Genomic DNA, 19,404 nt, shown 5'->3' with positions numbered 1-19,404 from the left:
CTGTCATCACGCCCATACGCTTAAACCAAAGACAGTTTTGCAAAGACAAACTAAACTTGGGAACCAGATGCAAAACTGCACTGGCAGACAGAACCACTCTCAGTAAGACCACGATCAAACACACTTTTTGGTTTTTTGGGGAGTATTGGGGTTTGAACTCGGGGTTTCGCGCTTGTTAGACAGGTGCTCTAACACCCATTTTATCTGGTTATTTTAAAGACGGGGTCTCACTTTTTGCCCAGGCTAGCCTCAACTGTGACCCTCCTATTTTTTAGTCCCCTGTGGTAGTGGGGATGTGAGCCGTGTGCCACCACGCTGGGATGGAGTCTCAGGAACTCTTTTGCCAGGACTGGCCTGGAACTGTGATAGCCTCCCACAGGGCGATGACAGGTGCACACAGACCACTGTGCCCAGCTGGGGGCTGACATGGGGTCTTGCTAACTTTTTGCCAGGCTGGTCTGGAACCTTGATCTTTCTTATACCAGCCTCCCAAAGTTGCTAGGATTACAGGCGTGAGTTACCAGTGCCCAGCTCCCAGTCCTTTTTAAAAAAAAAAAAAAAAAACAGTTTGTTTTTGAGACAGGGTCTTGTGGACTTTGCCTGTGCTGGCCTTGAACTCATGATCCTCCTGCCTCTGTCTCCTGAGTAGCTGGGATTACAGGTGTGAGTCACCAGCAGCTTTCACAGAAAGATCTTTGATAGTCATTTTTCTATGCAAAAGAATTTTAAACCCAACTGAACTCATGCTTTGAATATTGGCTTTTTTTTTTTGCTATCTGCACAACATACCAAAGCACCTCATCCCTCTAGAAATACACGCTTTAATGACTACTTTGCACAGCCAGCCCTGTGTATCTGTGGGTTCCACAACCTTGGCTCAAACAACCACAGATCAAAAATATTCAGAAAAAGGCTGTGTCTGTACTGAACACGTGAAGACTTCTTTTTCCTGTCGCTTCTCCCCAAGTCCCCTATCCACAGAGCACCTAGGCTGTATTCATTGAGTATTGCAAGCCATCTGGAGACGGTTAGGGTACCCATGAGGATGGGTGCAGGCTCACCACAGACACACCACCACATTCCACAGGGGACCTGAGTATCTGCACATGTGGACATCCGTGGGGGTCCTGGACCCGTTCCCTGCGGATACCAAGAGACAGCCACATTGCTGTCTTTCCTTGAATGGTTGTGACCAGCACTAGGTAGGAAGTAGGCATTTGTGCCAGGCAGCCCTTGACCCCTGACCTCTGGCTTCTGACACTGGAGTAGAGAGAAGACAATATCTTTTTGGTGCAGTCCTGGTGAAGACTCAGTAGCTAATGTACAGGAACTGAGAGGTGCCATGTCACTGTTCCTAATTGCAGGAAATCTGGTTGTTTTCTATCTCTGATCCAGTTCTCACTCTGGTCCATTGGGAGAAAAATCCCTAGTCTCTGGGTTATATTTGTGCCTACTGAACTAAACATGGTATCATTTCTGGTCCCTGCACTGTGTCCTGTTGCACATAGAGATTAACACCTGCATCTCTGGCACATTTAAAAGACTCACTCACTGGACAACACAAATCTTTTTTCTGTGCATAGATGGCCGAAGAGACAGCTGCAGAATTGCTCTTGCAGAATTTCTGAGAGCAAATGATAGATGGTGGTCAGAGATAAGAGTGTTTCTGTGAAAAGGCTGCTCAGGTAATTATGGCCACCATTGTATTAGGACATTAGTGAGCCGGGTTTTCAGCAAGGCAGGGTCAGAAGGCCCCGTGTGTGTTTGGAAAGAAAGGATAAGCTGAATCCTAAGAGGGGTGGCACACGGCCTGAGAGAAGCCCTGTTTTTAAGGTTATGGCTGAATTATGATAATAGAAGTGTTCAAGGGAGCAAGGCCAAGCACAGGGGGGTGCGGGTGAGGGATCGATCCAAAGCGAAGATTAAGAACCCGAGAGGCCATGTCAGCTCCTGAATCCACCTAGAAGGCGGAGGGAGCACTGGGCACCCAGAAAATCCGAATTGAGGATGCATGCTGCCTGTGAGAGACATGTTCCAGAACCACTCATTGGGGGAGACACAGACACAAAAGGTTAGGACGGGTCACAGCCAAGAGCTGGCACACCTGGGTGGGAGTCTGTCCTGACATTCCAGGTGGCTGTGCTCTTGGGGACAGCAGTTGCAGACTTGCCCTAATGCTTGGTCTCCAAGAAAAGGCCACTAGCTTGAACCCTTGGTCACTGCTGGAAGGTGTTGAGACCCCTCCATTAATGACCTTGAAGGGGTCAGGGGACCCACAAGCAGTTGATGGCCCTAGGTGGCCTGTGAGCCCTGCACAGGAACCCGGCAGTGTATTTGAACAGTTTGTAAAGATGGGGCCCGGCTAATTCCCACACCCCTGTGATAAGTTAAGGAGAACGTTAGGCCCTGAGAGGGCAGGGGGCCTTGCAGGGGGCGCAGGCAGGGATGGAACCGGGGTGTCTGGCCAGGTCTAGCTGGATGGTTATTGTGGTGCAGGGCGTGGGTGGGGAGGGATGGCGGTCCTCAGGCAGCTCTGGTTCTAAACGCTCAAAGCTGTCCATGGCAAAATATTTATGCGAATAAGCAGGCATTCCTCCCTCCTGGCGCCCACGGAGTGTCACGCTGCTAGTCTCTTTTGGAAGCGTGGGAAGATGTTTTGATATGAATCCCGAAAGCGAGACGCACACGGGTACTCGCACACGCAGCAGGGCATGCTGGGGCCGGGCAGGACACTGATCCAAGGTCTCTGGAACTGACGTGGGTTGCCTGAATCCCATGAACTCCAGCCCGAATCTCTAGAAATTCTTTCCCTATCTTTCCTGCAGCAGGTACAATTTGGTGCGCTTGGCCACCAAACAGGTGACACACAGGTGACAGGTCACCCAGACAACATCTGTTACAACCGGATGCCATTCCAACCAAGGAGACTCAAACACAGGGCTTTGCTCACGACGGGTGGCCCGGCACTGTGCGATTGGCATCCGTTTTTCCAGGGTTGGGCTGCTTCAGGTATTTAACTATCACCCACTTCTTACCTGGGCTTTTTTGATTTTTTTAGTGACACACCCTCTTCCCCCTGGGAAATTCCTGATCAAAACCCAAACTTCTCAGTCTACGTCACTGTATAACCCAAATTGCCTTTCTGGGGTTTTCTCCCGCTCTTGTCACCATGAGCCCTAGGCTCCAGCAGCCAGAGAAAAGGAAAACACGTCAACCCTCAACACCACAGCTGGACACGCAGTGACATGTCAGCACTGGGCCACGCCAGGCACGACACAGAGGCCCGGAGCCACCCTGGGCCCAGAGGCCCACCCTGAAGTGAGGGGACAGAAAATATGGTGAGAATGCTACCGAGGCAGGCTAGGGTTAGGGAAATAATAATGGCTTCCTTTTGAATTTCAGATTGAACATTCCTCTCTTTCTCAGGCCTTCTATTCAATTGCAGATGAGTGCAGCTGTCCACTCATGGGACGCATGGACTGCCCTCACCTGGCCCAGGGACCATCTGTGTCCCTCATTGATCTTTGGTTGCGATCACCAGGTTCCTCCCTTCCCCGAGGTTAGCAAGCGTTTAGAGAGCACGCTCTCTCTTCCCCTGAGCCCCCTGCGTAATTCCCGACGCTCACTTCTAACAAACCCCTCCACCCACCTGCCCTGCCATGGAGCCCTCCCAAGGGACACGAAGACTCTGGAAGTCGTCTGCTCACAGATGAACCAGCGCCATTAACACTCACGTTCACTAAGCAAGACGCGGTGAGAGAGGCACAAATGTCATTCCGTCTGAGGGAAGGGGAAACTGAGGCCCGCAAACCCACGTTACTCACAGACTCGCTGAGCTACTAAACCCTAGGCCGAGGTCTGTGCCTGGCAGCATGGTGGCTGGGCCCCAACCTCACTGGCCCTGTCCTTCCATCTGCAATGAGGACCTAAACCACGTGGATAGATACAGCGGTGGCCCAGATTCATGTCACATGGGCTGTGCAAAGTGACTTCCTCCTGTGCTGTTTACACGGATCTGCAGTGAACAGCCTCGTGTACACCTGCGAGAGCTTCTCGGGTGTCCAGTCAGGTCACCATCCTGACCCGTGCCCAAGGGGTCCTGTCCTCACACTCTGACGTTTGGTGGCATGGCTCCAGGTCTGATGAATGAGAACTAGCATGTCGCCCTGTCCTAACTTTCATCTGACAGTGCCTCCACAATCAGAAAAGCAAATGTTAAAGTCATCGTGAAAAGTAAATGACAAGATTTAAAAGACAGCCAAGAGTCCCCCTGTGGGACAGTGAGATTTGTGCTGAGCTGGGGAACAAGGTTCCCCCTGCGGGAGCAGAGAGGAGAGGTGACCCCCCAGGCAGTGACACAGGTGGGAGACGGTTATGGTTTGAATGGCTGACGGTTCTCCCTCATTGTGACCACGGTGACATATTTGGAGGTGAGGCCAGGTGGGACCTTTCAGAGGGGATGAGGTCACTCGATTCATGGTTAGTGGCTTGTTGATGGGACGTCTGGAGAATGGAACTGTTATTATTACTCCTTTTTTGTTGGCACCGGGGTTTGAACCCAGGGCCTCCCACTTACTAGGCAGGCGCTGTCCCGGTGAAGCCACTCCACCAGTCCTTTCCACTTTAGTTATTTTTCAGGTAGAATTAGGAGGGTTTTGCCCAGGGTAGGACTTGGACTGTGATCCTCCTACCTCTACCTCCTGTGTAGCTGGGATTATAGACGTACACCACCATGCCTGGCTTGTTTTTGACATAAGGTCTTATTAACATTTGATCAGGTTGGTGTCAAACCTTAAGTCTTCCATCTCTCCCTCCTGAGTCATTGGGATTACAGACGTGAGCTACTGTGCTGGCACAGTGGGGCTGTTATCATAAAAGCCAGTTAGGTTAGTCCCGCCGTCTGAGCAAGAATGAGGCACAGACGCAGCCCCTCCACCTCGGGCCTCCCGGCCCCCAGAACCTGAACCTGACTGTAATACTGCGCTGAATACTTTACAGTCCCTCTAGGGGAGAGGAAGCTGCTCGCCCTTTAGACCTGCTCTCACTGTCCACATGGGACCTAGCTTGCTTTTAAATCTTGCTCCTCACTCTGCAGGGTGCCTTTAACATTTGTTTTTCCGATTAAAGGAGCATTATGAACCTGGGCTGGATAAACCTTTGTTCTCTATAAATTACTCAGCCGGTGGCATTCAATTATAGCAACAGACAATGGAGCAAGAGGACACTGCCATGCTTACAGGATGAGCAGAGGTCACTGGGGAAGAGGGTCCCCAGGCCTAGAGCACCCCTTGCAAGTTTGCAGTGAAGACCCCGGCTGGGCAGTGCAAAGTCACAGCATCCACCAGAGCACTGGGCCACCTTGTAAAAGAGCACAGAGGAAAGACACCCCCCCTTCCTCCACGTTGCCCACAGTCCCGGCCAGAGGGGATCCCCGCAGCACAGTCGGCTGCAGGACAAGCACAGACGTCAGATAGCTGCAGGGCCGGTGGGGGTGGCAGGGGGATCTGGGGGCTCTGGGGCAGACCATGGCCAGGGGCGTCACTTCTCCACAGAGGACAGAGTTCTGGGGCCTCCTGGGACAGCAAGGGACAGGTCAGAAATCCGCATTGTGTACCTCCAAAAACATCTCCACGTCACAGTGACGTGCAGCCAGGTACCTAACCCTGCTCGTTCCAGAAAAGGCTGCTGCTGGCTGCCATCCGACAGGCCCTGGCTCAGTGTGGGCCGGCTTCCCTGCCCCAGTCACCTGTTTTCAGGTCACTTCCCTGGCCCAGGCCTGGGCCCTCAGCACTGGCCCTCAGATGTGGCCTTCTCAGGCAGGCACAGCCCTGACACATTCACGTTCATTTTCAGGGGTGTCTAGGGTGGAATGTTTGTGACAGTGGCTGCCAGAACCCACCATTCCAAAGGGCACTGGATTTGGAAACAGCAAACACTTCCAGCTGGCAGCTCCAGGAACCCCCCAGAGGAAGGGGCAGTGAAAACAGGCCACAGCCTTCTCCTGTGGGTGACATGGCAGTGCTCCAGGCCTGTGCTAATGGAGCAAGTGCTCCATGAGCGTGTGCCTTTCGGGCCACCACGTCTTGGCTGCTGGAGTTGTCATCACAAAGACAAAGCTGGTCCTGTCATTTTTCTGATCAAAGTCCTAAGATGACTCTCCACTGTGCTTAGCACAGGATTTCAAAGTTTCTTTCTTTCTTTCCCTCCCTCCCTCCCTCCCTCCCTTCCTCCCTTCCCTCCTTCCTTCCCCCTTCCTCCCTCCCTTCCCTTCATTCTGTCTTCCCTCCCTCCTTTCTCTCTCCCTTCTTCCTTCCTTCCTTCCCTCCCTCTTCCCTCTCTCCCTCCTTCCTCTTCCTCTCCTCCTCCCCACTCTCTCTTTCAGGATAGGAAACACTTTCTTCAAACCAAATATTACACTCTCAAGATCAAAAGCAGGTCAAATTGGTGACTCAAGCTACCTGTTTGTGAGCTCAGATTTATAATGTCGCCAGAAATCGCTTAGAACAGAAGCAACCCAGTTGGATTAGGTAACTGTCACTTGTGACTGCTGACCCGGCCTGCAGCCATATGAGGCCCTGGCCTTCAAATACCCAGTATAACATGGACCACACTTTGCAGGGGACAGCAGGGCCCTTGCCCAGTGCCCAGCCCAGCGGCAGGCCTGGATCTGTCCCCGTTCCCACAGGCAAAGCTTCTACCCCAAGCAAGTGGAAGCATCCCTTTTCCTCGTGGCTGAGGTGGTCACTCGCCTCCCAGCTCAGCTGAAAAGCAGCCTTCTGCCCACCGAGACCCCCACGCAAGAGCGGCGAAATGCTATTCAGTCTCTCACACGTGGTACCATCAGCATGTCAGTTCCCTGATGGGTCCGGGGGTGTCCTGAGGACGGGTGGGGCTTCCCACTGGTGTGTAGATACACACATATGCCACCTGGCACACCGTCCTTAATCTGTCCTAGTAAAGGGTAAATAAACAAAGGTGATGATATTTTATAATATAATTTGCTGCCATTGGGGAGCTGGGAAAAAATTAAGGCTTTTCATCCGTGTTTTCTCAGAGTGGCTTGTCTGAGTGAGACGTTAAACGGAAACGAATTCCTGGGGACCACAGCGGCTCAGTGTGGAAGAGAGATGCTCCCGGGGGCTCAGAGCAAGGCCCAGGTCTGCGTCATCTGTGAAAAACTAGCCTGTTGTTTCCCAAATACACAGCAACACTGCCTGGAGAGGAAGGAAGGCCCGGCACAAATGGCACTGCCACGAACCATGAACAAATGGAAGAAATTCTGGTTTAATAAAATGTAAATTTCATTCCATAAAACCCCTTAGCGCACAGCTCAGGAAACAGCAGCAGGGGCCGTGATTGCCTCTGTTTGGAAAACGCTAGGCGCCTACCCAGCTGATTTGTTTTTACGCCCGTCACTGTCTGATCAAAACAGGACAGAGCAAATCTCATTGTGCCCTCGCCCTCTGTCCCCTGCCCTGCCTTCCTTACCCAGAATGACACCGTTGGGCTCCTCCGGAGGCTGCCACACGATCCTCACGGTGGTGAGCCTCACTTCGGGGAACACCAGCCTCACTGGGGGACCCGGGGCTGAAAGAAAATAAGTAGGATTCCAAGGTCACAGTGACATTGGGCTGTGTCCACTGAACTGGAGCTCGGATTCCTTCACTATGTTTGACACCTGCAGAGCAGGGTGAGCCAAGGTGGCCTCGAGTTCCTTCTAACTCGGACTGGATGACATGGCATGATGACAGCCAAAGCTCGTCACCCCGTCCCCACCCTGTCCTCCCACGTGAAGAGCCAATGGGCACAGAGCGTAATGACTACTCTGCGTGCGTCGGTGCCCAATAATTCAAAAAGCAGTTATGTCGTGTGGAACCGCTGAATAATGGGGTCACGGCCCTCGTAAAGCCCATCGCTTAAACGGATGGGCTGCCGGTGAAGGCTGTTCCTTGGACCTAACCGTGGATCGATTCCCAGGGAAGAAGCGATCGAAGTAGAAATGGAACGTGTGTGACACCGCCATTCGTGGCGGTGAATTCTGCCTCTAGCTTATGAGGCCGAGAACAGTATTTTAAGTTTTGAACGTGTCTTATGACACCTGTGTGTGGGGAAAATAAATGCCCGAAAGAGGCCAGAGGCTCCCAAGCCAGGACTAATTCATAAATACGAAAGCCGTGACATCAGTGTTAGTGGCATTGACCTTGTGAACCACTGCTGGGTCAGGTCAAAACAGGAGAAGGGGAGACTTTTGTACGAGGCCCGTGAGAGAAAGGGAAGGTTCCAGAGTGGCCACCTTGTCCTGAGGAAGACCAGGGCCTTGGGCCTCGTGTGGAAGACAGTTTCTAAAGTGTCCCTCTGTCTTTTCATTTGAGTCACCCAGAGCATGCCAGACTACGAAATACTGTCCACTTCTAAGTCCTCTGGGAGTCCCCAAAAGACGGGGAAAATGCCAGGAGGCCCCCCCACAGCTCCTGAGCTGTCTGACAACGCAGAGGCGGCTTCTTTCCATGGGGTCAGCCACAGCTATGTGGCCTCATTCGTCACTTTGGGAAGACACTCGTGAGAACCTACAGCTGTCTCGCTTGCCTCACACACCGAGGTGGGCATTTGGGGGCCTCGGTATTTCCCCCGACATATTCGAGACAGCCTGTTCAGTAATGAAAACGCGAACGCGCTAACCTTTCAACGCCTGGCACCTGCAAGACAGAAACACAGACTTCCTCACGATCTAGACTTCCAGCAACACACAGCCGGCAAGACGTGCCTGTTAGTCAGTCTGGAGACACCAGGGCCTGGGGACCCGGGGCCGTCGCACACCCCGCTCTCCGTGGGAACTGTAATTACCTCTCGTGATGACAACGCGGGGCTGCCAGTCCCACGAGAAGTGGGCACGCAGGCCAGAGCGGAGTTTTAACTAGGTTTGTGCAGCTGTCCTGGGAAGGGACATCTCAGCCTGGCCCTCTCGCCTGCACCTGCACGGCCCAGGGCCCAACCGCGCTGAACTTCTGCATAGGTTCAAAGCCAGGCCATAAAACCCCGCTCCGGGCTGCAGCTGGCCGTGTACCTGCGCAGTGACTGCGAAACAATTTTGTTTTGCTTCCCTCCGTGGTTGGGACAGACATTGAAAGTGAGCCCAGTCCGCACTGTTCGGACTGGAAGAGCAAAAGGCCAGGAGGGGGGCGAGGCGGGCTCGGCCCGGCCACACACGTACCGTCGTCTTTGGTGCGCTCGAGGACGAGGGGCGAGCTGGGGACCCCGTTCCCGATGCGGGTGAAGGCCAGCACCTGCAGCTCGTACAGCACGAACTTGCGCAGGTCCCCGAGCAGCGCCGACCGCGTGTGGTTCCCACGCACCAGGTGGCTGCGGGGCTCGGCTTCCAGGTCTCTGGCTCGGTACAGGATCTGAGGTCGCACACAAACGCAGATGGTGAGGCCCCGCCGGCGCCAGGGACGGCCTCTGTGGGCACGGGGACCGCGCGAGGACCAACAGCTGTGTTTTCTCCGTGGGGGATCGATGTCTAGGTGGTGGCATTGCGGGGGAGGATGGAGATGAGGCCATTGTTTTCCAGAAGACCCACCAGCTTGCAGGGTCTGAAGCCCTCGGCTGCTGCAGCCGTGCCAGCCCTGTGCGCTGAGGAAGGACTTAGGCTTGAGCGCAGACATTCTGCTTCCTCTGTGAAAGAGGGTTCCTCCCTCGGGACACTGATGTCTGTCTCCAGGTGGCCCTCAAACCCTGTGCCATCCAGGCATGTGACATGTTCCCCCACACCTTCCTCCCACTCTTAGCCCCTAGGTCCTCCCTCTGAGCTTCCCCTCTCTGCACCATTCCCTGCGATAGTGGCCTGGAAACCCATAAAGGACAGAGTTATCAGGGAGGACCTTGAAAATGGCGCAGCCAGCATTTGTCTCTGGGACCCAGCAGTGTGGCGTGGAGTTCTGGTTACTGAAACGGCTCAATAGGATGGCCCAGTAACACGGGACTGAGAAGTGTCAGGGGACTGTCATGTGTCCTGACACTGCCATGCCTTCTGGGTTGTCATGTGACATGGGATGGCTGTATGTTGTGGGACTGTCATGTATTGTGTACTTCCATACACGTATCATATGTCACAGGGCTGTCTTGTATCTTGGGATTGACATGCTTCATGGGGCCAGAGGGAGCAATTTGAACACCCAGGGAAGAGGTAGGACATATGAGAACAGGTGGGGAGAAATAAGGAACAGAGGGCTGAATGATGGAGACAGAGAGGAGACGTGTTCAAAACCCACAGAGCAAAGCTGGGCATGGTGGCTCATGCCTGTAATCCCAGCTAATCAGGAGGCAGAGGATCACAGTTCCAAGCCAGCCCCGGCAAATAGTTTGCAAGACCCTATCTCAAAAAAAACTCATCACAAAAAAAGGGCTGGTGGAGTGGCCCAAGGTGTAGGCCCTGAGTTCAAATCCAAGTAATGCAGGGAAAAAAAAAAAAGCAAAACCAAAACACAGAGCACATCCAGGGAAGTCCACTCTGATGCGTGGGGCAGCTGCACTGAGGAGCAGAACCAGGAGATGGAGACCTCAGAGGGAAGTTGCACAGCAGACAGACCCACGGCTGGGACAGGACCAACCCTTACGATGGACGCCACTGTGAGGGCAGGCATTACCACCCTTACTGCACTTAGCGTAAGCAAGGAGCACTTAACTCTCACACCCAGGAGATAGCTGACTGTCATTGTCCCCAAGCACAAGTGGGGAGACAGAGGTGGGGGGAGTCCAATAACCAGCCCAAGGTGTCATAACTGCAGGGAGTCACGGCCTGAGCCCAGCAGTCTGGGCCCCACTTCTGGCTCCCTTCACCACTGGCGTGGCATTGCACGAGCAGTTAAACCAGCGCCTCCTTCCCAGGCCCCCGTGAACACGGGGGAAAGTGGCCTGGGCGTCAGATGGGCGAGAGAAACCACAGCCAGAGGGTCTGGGGGCTGTAAGCAGACAAGGTCACATGCCACGTACCTTGTAACCCAGGATGAGCCCGTTCTGGTCTTGCTCGGGGACTGAACTCCATGTCAGCAGAATCTGTGTTGAGCTGACGGCCTCTGCGGACACGTTGACAGGGGCAGCTGAAGGAACTACAAAAAAACAAAAACAAAAACAAAAACCCAGAAGTGTATGGACTTTTAAAAATAAAGGCCTAATTTTCACCCAAATCGTGGAGCTGTCCTTGAAGCAGCAATGTGTTCTGAGCATTTTCGCAGGGGTCAGATTAAACCTGCAGGAGAATAACAGCCATGCAAATCTCTTTCATAGAACAACAAATTCCATAAATCCTGGGCACCGAGAGCTCAATTTTACCTGAGTCCAGCCAGCAAGAAAATATGCTCGCTCTGTGGAATGGCAGGCTTTTAAAAAAATTTCACCTCAAATAAGAAACCCTCACTTTCCTACAGAGCCCACCAGCTTAGTGACTGACGCCTCTGAACCCGCACTCAGCGAGGGAGACGGGGTGGTCAGGCAGAAGGGGTGGCATTAGGATGGTCACAGACAGGCAGTCGCCATGTCTGTGCTTGGTGCCCTCGCACTCCTAGGAGAACTGAATCTGCACAGTGACCCAGCGAGGCAGGAATCGGTACCCCACCTCTTTTTTTTTATTTTGTAAGGAGACCAGCCCTGTGGTCCTTGCATCTCAGCAGGAAGCTAATCCCCTATTTTCATGCAGAGCCTCCCATCTACACTGCGAGGGAACTAATTGTCTTGATATGTGTGCCAGGATTCCGAAAGGCTTGTGTCCAAAGACAACAGTAAAGCCTTTAAAACAAGGACTTTATATGCTAGATAATCTCATTTACTGTGATCATTTTCTTCTGGGTCATTTGCACTTCACAGGCTGTTTAGACAGCAAGCGATGCAGCCAGCCAGGTCTCCAGGCAGGCCGGAGGACGGCCAGGCCTCCAGCAAAGGGCAGAGGGCGGGAGACACTGCTCCACCTGGGCCTAAGGGGCTCTGTGGGGGTGAAGGAGGGGCACAGGACAGGGGCTGTCCCATGGGGAGACACTAAGCCTGGGGGTCAGGGTGGCACCCCGCTCTGCCTTCTCTCCCCACCCACAGTGATCTTTCCAGAAGGGAAATCATGGCAGGTGTCCTGGAAGGGTCAAGACCCAGGCTGCCCCCCACTCCACTCCAAGAAGGGCCCGTTTCCCCATCCTGATGGCCCTGGAGGCCATGTCTCTCCCTTCCCTCATAGCTACATGGAGGACCTCTCCTGAGTGCTTGGCCATGGGTCACAGGTCGGTGATGTCATCCAAAAGCTATGACAGATGCCTGTTACCCCTGCCAGGATAAACCCGGGTACTCCTTACGTTGTGGATGGAGATAACTCCTGTCACCTCAAATGGTGGGTGAAACTTCTCCCCAGTAATCCATCCAATCGATGAAATAATGAGGATTTATATGAGCTGCATGTGTCACAGAGGAAGACCAGGTATAGTTTTTGTTGTTGTTGTGGGACTGGGATTTGAACCCAGGGCTTTGTGCTTGCTAGGCAGGCACTGTACCACGTGAGCTACACCCCCCTGCCCCTTTTGCTCTGGTTATTTTGGAGCTGGGGTCTTGCCTTTTGCCCAGGCTGATCTGGACAGCTGTCCTCCTATTTTGTTCTTCCTACCCTCACTGGGATGACAGGTGTACACCACAGCACCCAGCTGTTGTGTGAGATGGGGTCTCATGAACTTTCTGCCCTGGCTGGCATTACACCGCCATCCTCCCCATCTCAGCCTCCCAAGCAGGGGAGGTATTGCAGGCGTGAGCCCCTGGCACCTGGCTCTATGTACAGTTTTACATTTACTCAGCTCTCAGAAGGAAGAGGTTTGATCCTGGCCCCTGGGCCTGGTCCCAGCTGCCTTCAGTTTGTGCCTCACTCAGGCTCCTTGGGCATGGAGGGGTTCCCACTGGAAGCCAAAAGTGCCACCATGGCTGTGGCCAGGAAATGACCTCTGCACATGCCAGGACAGCGAACCAACTGTGAATTAAAGGAGTCACCATCATTAGAGGAAATGTAAATTGTCCGACTTTTTAAACGATAACACTTGCATATGTCCCCACGTTAGTGCCATGTTCTGAAAACTCTGTCCTTGTCTGTAAAAAGAGAGGCCATCGTCACAGCAACCCATCGGGTCCAGCTCTGGGATGGAAACTGTTTCCTCCAGGCCAAGCTTTGAAACCCTAACTGTCCAGTTCTCACTGCAGTCCAGCAAATCACAGCCGGTCATGTGTGCATCCATTTACTGGAGGATGGGGCCATGTCCCCAGAGGACCAGGGCAACCCGGTGACATCCACAACTTGGGCAAGAAGAGAGCCAGGTGGGGCTCGTCCAGTGGGAAAGGGCAGAGTTCAGGCTTAAAGTTCAATCCTGACGCCAAAATCTGCTGGATGGTTACAAGGATGGCTTTTATGACTTGAAAAAGAAAACTCTTACCCCTCAACTATTTTGAGGTGCATCTGATTTCTTTTCCAATCTCACAGCTCAGGTTTTGAGACGTTCTTACATTCTCTTTCCATAAAAAAAAAAAACAAACCAAGAACAAAGCTCCTCCTTTCTTCCTGACCTCTCTCTGGCAGCAGTTCCTGCGAGAAGGTTCACTGCCGCTCCTCGTGGGGTCTCTGGATTTTTAACGCCTTGTCACAGTCCATGTTAGGCCACACTTCAAAGCAGAAGCTTCACTTAATGCAGCTCTGTGCTTCCAGCCTCTTTTTCAGCGCTTCTGTTTTGATGGACAGGAGGCATTTTGGACACAGGTCAGTGGCTTCCTTCTCCTCCTCGCCCCATGGGTCCAGCTCCACCATTCAGCCCCTGTGACTCCGTCACCTCCTTCTCCCCTACAATGCCTGGCAGGATGGACCTCTCTGTGTCCTGCATTAGTGGGACCAGGTGTGTGGTGCGTGGAGGAGCAATCAGTGCCCCCCAGAGGAACGATCAACCCAAGAGGGATCTCGAAGAGCCCATTTTGCCTGCACTACGGAAGTCTGAAACCTGGGCCAGGTGTGGTGGTGCACGTCTGTAATCCCAGCCTCTCAGAAGGTGGAGGTAGGGAGGATCTCATCTGGCCAGGGCAAAGTTATTGAGACCTTATCTGAAAATCAAACTAAAGCACAAAGGGTTGAGGGCACAGCTCAGGTGGCACTTGCTAGGCAAGCGTGAGGCTTTGTAGTCAAACACCAGTATCACAAAAAAAAAGTTTAAAATCTGAATTGTCCACATCTTGAAACAAAAGATCAATAACCCAATTATTCAATTCACGACGCAAACAGTTGAATCCAAACTTCCTCCCAGAAGGTGTGGCACATCAGAGCTTCTGTGACTGCCGGCTGTAAAAAGTAAGGGGATTTTCTGGCAGCAGAAGTGTCCAGAGCAGAAGGGACAGACGAGCGTCACTTGCAGGCAGAGTCGCTCTAGTCAGAAAGCTTCTCAGCGTGACGACGAGCACCGCCACGCTGCAGATCCGCGTGTCACCGTGGCTTCCCCTCCACCCCGCCACGGTGCTCCAGAATCAAACCCTCTTCCTCGGTATCCACTAACCCACAGAGACAAACGGGGTGCTGGGGGAGCCCTGGGCCGCCGGGTCAGGGACACTTCAAGGACGTCTGAGGAGAAGAAAGCCAGAAGAAAAACCTGGTCCCCAGCTCCTGATTCTGGGGACCAGGTTCCCACAGCCGCAGGCCTGGCTGGTCCAGAAGCCACCGACCCAGGTTACACTGTGGTGGAGAGCGCTCTCAGAAGCGCTGGCTTTGAGACGGTGTCCCCTATCATCAACTGCCGGCGACCTTGCTTTGCCTTCCCCCTGCTCCCGGCCATCTTTCTAAAAACTGTTGTCTTAATCGTTAAGGTTTTAGGAACTTGTCTTAATAATTTGGGACTTTAGTAAAAAAAATTTTATCTGGGATACTGAGGTTTGAACTCAGGGCCTTCACCCTGAGTCACTCCACCAGCCCTATTTTTGTGATGGGTTTTTCGAGATGGGGTCTCACAAACTATCTGCCTGGGCTGGCTTTGAACCATGATCCTCCTGACCTCTGCCTCCTGAGTAGCTGGGATTACAGGCGTGAACCTGGTACCTGGCTTTGTTTTGTTTTTTTAAGAAACGGTCTTGCTATGTAGCCCAGCATGGCCTCAAGCTCACAATCTTCCTGCCTCAGCCTCCCCAGTGCTGAGATTACAGGTGTGTGCCACCATGCCTGGCAAGACTTGAATAATTTTAAATGTACTTGTTACATGCTTTATGTATTTTAAAGCAACTAGGACATCGACTCTCTCTCTCAAGCTGCTGGTGTTTACTCAGATGATTTTCTTACGTGCTTGATATAATCGTGATTTATCATAAAAAGGACTTGATTTTTATTTTGGACAATTTGGCTGTGACGAAGTCTGTGTTTTCTTTTCTTATCTGCCCAGAAGGCCTGGCCCAGAACCATGTTTCTTTTGTTTGGGTTTTTGTTTTTTTCTGTTTCGTAGGACAGCCCACTCCTTTGCTGGTGTTTAACAAGTGACGATTTCTGTTTTCCTCACAACGAGAGCATTCTGTGGGTGGGGAGGACAAGCTTCAGGACTTGCGGCCATATGCAAAGTGCACAATCTATCAGCCACACTTAGCATTAATCCACGGAAGCCTGACCTTCTTTTAAACAAGATTTGTTGCCAGGCGCCGGTGCTCAGGCCTGTAATCTCAGCTACTCAGGAGGCCAAGATCAGAAGGATTGTGGTTCGAAGCCAGCCCGGACAAATAGTTCTCAAAACCCAATCTCGAAAACACCCAACATAAAACAGGGCTGGTGGAGTGGCTCAAGGTGAAGGCCCCGAGTTCAAACCCCGGTACCACAAGAAAAAAGGAAAAAAAAAAGATTTGTTGTTAGTCACCTATTTATTTATAGAGTTTTGATTGAACTCGGAGCCTCATGCTTACTTAACCCTTGAGCTCGTCCTTTTTGCTTTTGGTTTGTTTTTCAGATAGGGTCTTACACTTTAATCAGCATGGGCTTCAGACCTTGATCCTCCTACCTCTGCCTCCAGGGTAGCTGGGATTACAGGCGTGCACCACCATGTCTGGATGGAGTGACTTTCTATGTTTTCAGAGTTGTGCGACCACTTTCATAAGGAGCTTCGGGACATTTCATCACCCCAAAAGGAACCCTGTGCCCCTCACCAACCACTACACCATCCCTCCCAAGTACTTCCCAGACCTACGTCACCAGGAAGCCACTCCCCGCAGCCATAGATCTGCTTGTGCTACAAGACATTTCAGGTAAGTGAGAGCACGTGTTGTTAGATGGTCTTTTGTGTCTTGAGTCTTTCACTCAGCATAACGTCAAGACTCATCCATATGGCAGCGTGCAGGAATTCCACTGTTTTTGGTGGCACTGGGATTTGAACTCAGGGCCTCACGCTTGCTAGGCAGGCGCTCTATTGCTGAGTTAGCCTTCGTATGGACACACACCCTGCCACGTATCCATCCACCAACCCATGGACGGCTGGGAGCCTCCCGCCTGGGGTGACGATAAGCAGCGCTGCCCCGAGCACTGACAGACGAGTTTTGGCGTGCAGCGGAGTTGCTGATTCGTGCTCAGTCTGTTTTTTCTTTTGAGCAGAAGTAACTGTTTTTGCCAAGTGGCTGCATGACTTCCCCCACCGGCAGTGGGTGGGGTGCCAGGCTCCACGTCCCCCACCAAACCCTGCAGTTTCTGCCGCTGTATTTACTGCCCGCCGGGGCCAGAGGCGACACGGCTTGGTTTTCATTCGCCCTTCCTGAGTGGCCATCGGTCACCACTTGTCTGTCTCTGGAGAAAAATATCTATCTGGTTTTATTTGGATGATTTCTCATTTCATCGTGAAGTAACAGATCTTTCTATATTCTGAATCAAACTCTCTTCTTAGGCATAAGTTTTGGAAACTTTTTCTTCCAGTTGGGGTTTTAAAATTTTCTTTTTCGGTATGATAGACACTTTTTGAAATACAAGCACTTTCGTTCTCATAAAGCCTGATTAATCTACTTTTTTTTCTTTTGCCGCTTGTGCTTTTGGATTCTGGAACCAAATTCTTCTCTCTTTTGCTGGGAGTTTTGGAACCCGTGTAGTGCACACTCAGACCCCAATCTTGAATGCATAGGACTCGGGTCGTCTGTTGTCCCATCCAGTCCAGGCAGACACAGACGACCCGGGGGCAGGGTTTTTAGTCTCTCTGGAAAGAGCCTTCCTTCGCCCAGGAGCAGAGGTCCTGCTCCCACCTTCCATGGGTTCAAGGCTGACCCCCTGTCCCTGAGTTCTAAGACATCCAGGATGGATCCAGGCCACTCCACAGCACTTACGCCCAGCGTGCGGTACCCCTGCAGCCCCCAGCAGGTACAGATTTTACTGTTTTCCTTCTTAGCACATCAACCAGTATACAATCTAAAAAGTATACTTTATCCACAAATTTATAATTGGAGAAATGCTTTTAAAAGAAATATTTTATTGGTCTGACTATCATCAGATTTAGAACTATGGCTTAAAATTTCTTAAATTCTTTTCTTTGTCACAAAAATTCAGATATCAAAAGAGCTTTGAAAACCCACAAGAGAGACCTTATTTCAACAAGAAGAATTCCACTACTCAGAAGGTGAGGGTCGTAGATTGCAGTGTGAAGCCAGCGTGGGCAAAAGTATGAGGCCCTAACTGAAAAATAACCAAAGCAAGAAGGGCTGTGGCTGTGGCTCAGGTGGTAGAGCACCTGCCCGGCAAGTACAAGGCCCTGAGTTCAAATCCCAGTGCCACCAAAACCCCCCTGCCAAAAACAAAAAATAGAACCAACCAATCAAAAACCCTCCATAATTAACCAGCTGGGTTTAGAGTGTCTCCTCTTTCCTCTCTGCCACTCTACAGGCTGAAGAAGGCCCTGACTTGCTTTGGCAACCCCTCTCCCATCGCCAGGCATCTTGGAAGCCATCAAGGTCATCATGATGGTGACTCTTCCTTGGCTGTCACTGGTGGGGTTCTGTCTTCACACACTGCACCATTTCTGTGTCCCCCGTTACTGTTTAATTGTCCTCCCTCCCCCTTGTCGCCATGGTCCAGGAGAAGACAGGAAAGGGTCTGTGACTGAGAGAGGACAGAGTCAGGCCGGCCTAGAACCCTGAGCACAGGCTGATAAGGGCAGGCTCCGCACTGGCTGTGCGGGTCTGTGGGGAAAGAATGGGAAATTTATTGTGGGAGGGCGTTCCCAAACCTTTCCACAGTGACACACAGGAGGAGGGACTTACACGTACACTGGGACACCCTGAGCGTGCTAAGCAGGGCCACACCTGCCAGCAGGGTGCAGAGTCCCCACCCCCGTTAGTCACCGCAGGCACACTGTGCTTTGGCACACAGGGACCTGTCCAGCACACACAATGTCCCTGTTGTCACTGGATAACACGGTAGTGAGGTAGCTGAGGGGTTGGTACAGTCAGCAGGGCACGGCAGATCTCACAGTCCATGTCCCCTCTCTGATTCTCCTCCTTGGCCTCAGTGCCACCTGGGCACTGCCTTTCTGGTTTTTCACGTCCCTCTTGTGAGCTCGCGTGGCCAGTACTGGAGGCCACAGCCTAGGTGTCTAACCTCTTCATCTTTTCTTTTTTTTTTGGTGGTACTGGGATTTGAATTCAGGGCCTAAACCTTGAACCACTCCACCAGTCCTATTTTGTGATGGTGTTTTCGAGATAGGGTCTCTAGACCTATTTGCCCAGGGCTGGCCTTGAGCCTGGCTCCCCTCCATCATCTTGAGTCCAGCTGCCTCCAAAGCCGCCTCCTGCCATGTGAACAAATGGCCCCTGGCCAACTGCGTCCGTCCCCACCCCTCCCCAAGCTGGGTTGTTAGACTTTTCTTTAAGGCACTGACATGCATTTGGCCTTCCTTTGTTTGTCCTCCTACACACTTTCCACCAAAGTCACTCTGAATTCTAACTCTACCTGCTAAGGCAGGTCTTGACATTTAAAAAATTTGCCTCATTAATTTTACTATTTAAACCCCCACCCCACCCCAGGAGACTCTCGCCGTGGTGTCTCCGCAGGGAGACAGAAGCAGAGAAGCTGTAGGACGAGAGGACTCCAGATGGAAACAGCTGTCGGTGAGCACCACAGCCCCTTGACCCCCTCCTGTCCCCCTCCTCAGCCTGAAGAGTGGCCTCTCTGATGTGTCCCTTTGGAGGTGCACAGTGGGCTCAGGACACAGAGCTGGGCAAGACAGATGGGTTTCCCCTTCACACGCCAGCGAGAGCACGGACAACTGTGTTCCACGTCAGTGAGGAAAGTGGACGGAGGGCTGCCTGGAGGGAGCAGAGGAGGTGTGGGCCTCTGGCCACTGAGCCGGCCACTGCCTCGGCCTTTCATGGCTCCCCTCCCCAGTGTGTGGACACAGGTCAGGTTTG

The 19,404-nt window shown here is 52.3% G+C and overlaps 1 protein-coding gene across 2 annotated transcripts in view; it reads right to left on the bottom strand.

Annotated features, from left to right (window-relative positions):
- Positions 1 to 19,404, bottom strand: part of Sdk1 (sidekick cell adhesion molecule 1) — a 744,195-nt gene that overhangs the window by 85,247 nt on the left and 639,544 nt on the right. For both annotated transcript variants that reach the window (XM_074075462.1, XM_074075461.1), the window contains 3 exons: positions 10,990 to 11,105; positions 9,212 to 9,401; positions 7,489 to 7,587 (listed from right to left, as the gene is read on the bottom strand). In XM_074075462.1, the coding sequence (XP_073931563.1) occupies positions 7,489 to 7,587; positions 9,212 to 9,401; positions 10,990 to 11,105 (405 nt within the window). The remainder of the gene's footprint in view (positions 1 to 7,488; positions 7,588 to 9,211; positions 9,402 to 10,989; positions 11,106 to 19,404) is intronic.

This window comes from Castor canadensis, chromosome 6, assembly GCF_047511655.1.
Source record: "Castor canadensis chromosome 6, mCasCan1.hap1v2, whole genome shotgun sequence".
In the NCBI taxonomy this organism is placed as follows: domain Eukaryota; kingdom Metazoa; phylum Chordata; class Mammalia; order Rodentia; family Castoridae; genus Castor; species Castor canadensis.
The sequence above is the reverse complement of the archived record's forward strand: the minus strand, read 5'-3'. Positions and strand labels throughout refer to the sequence as shown.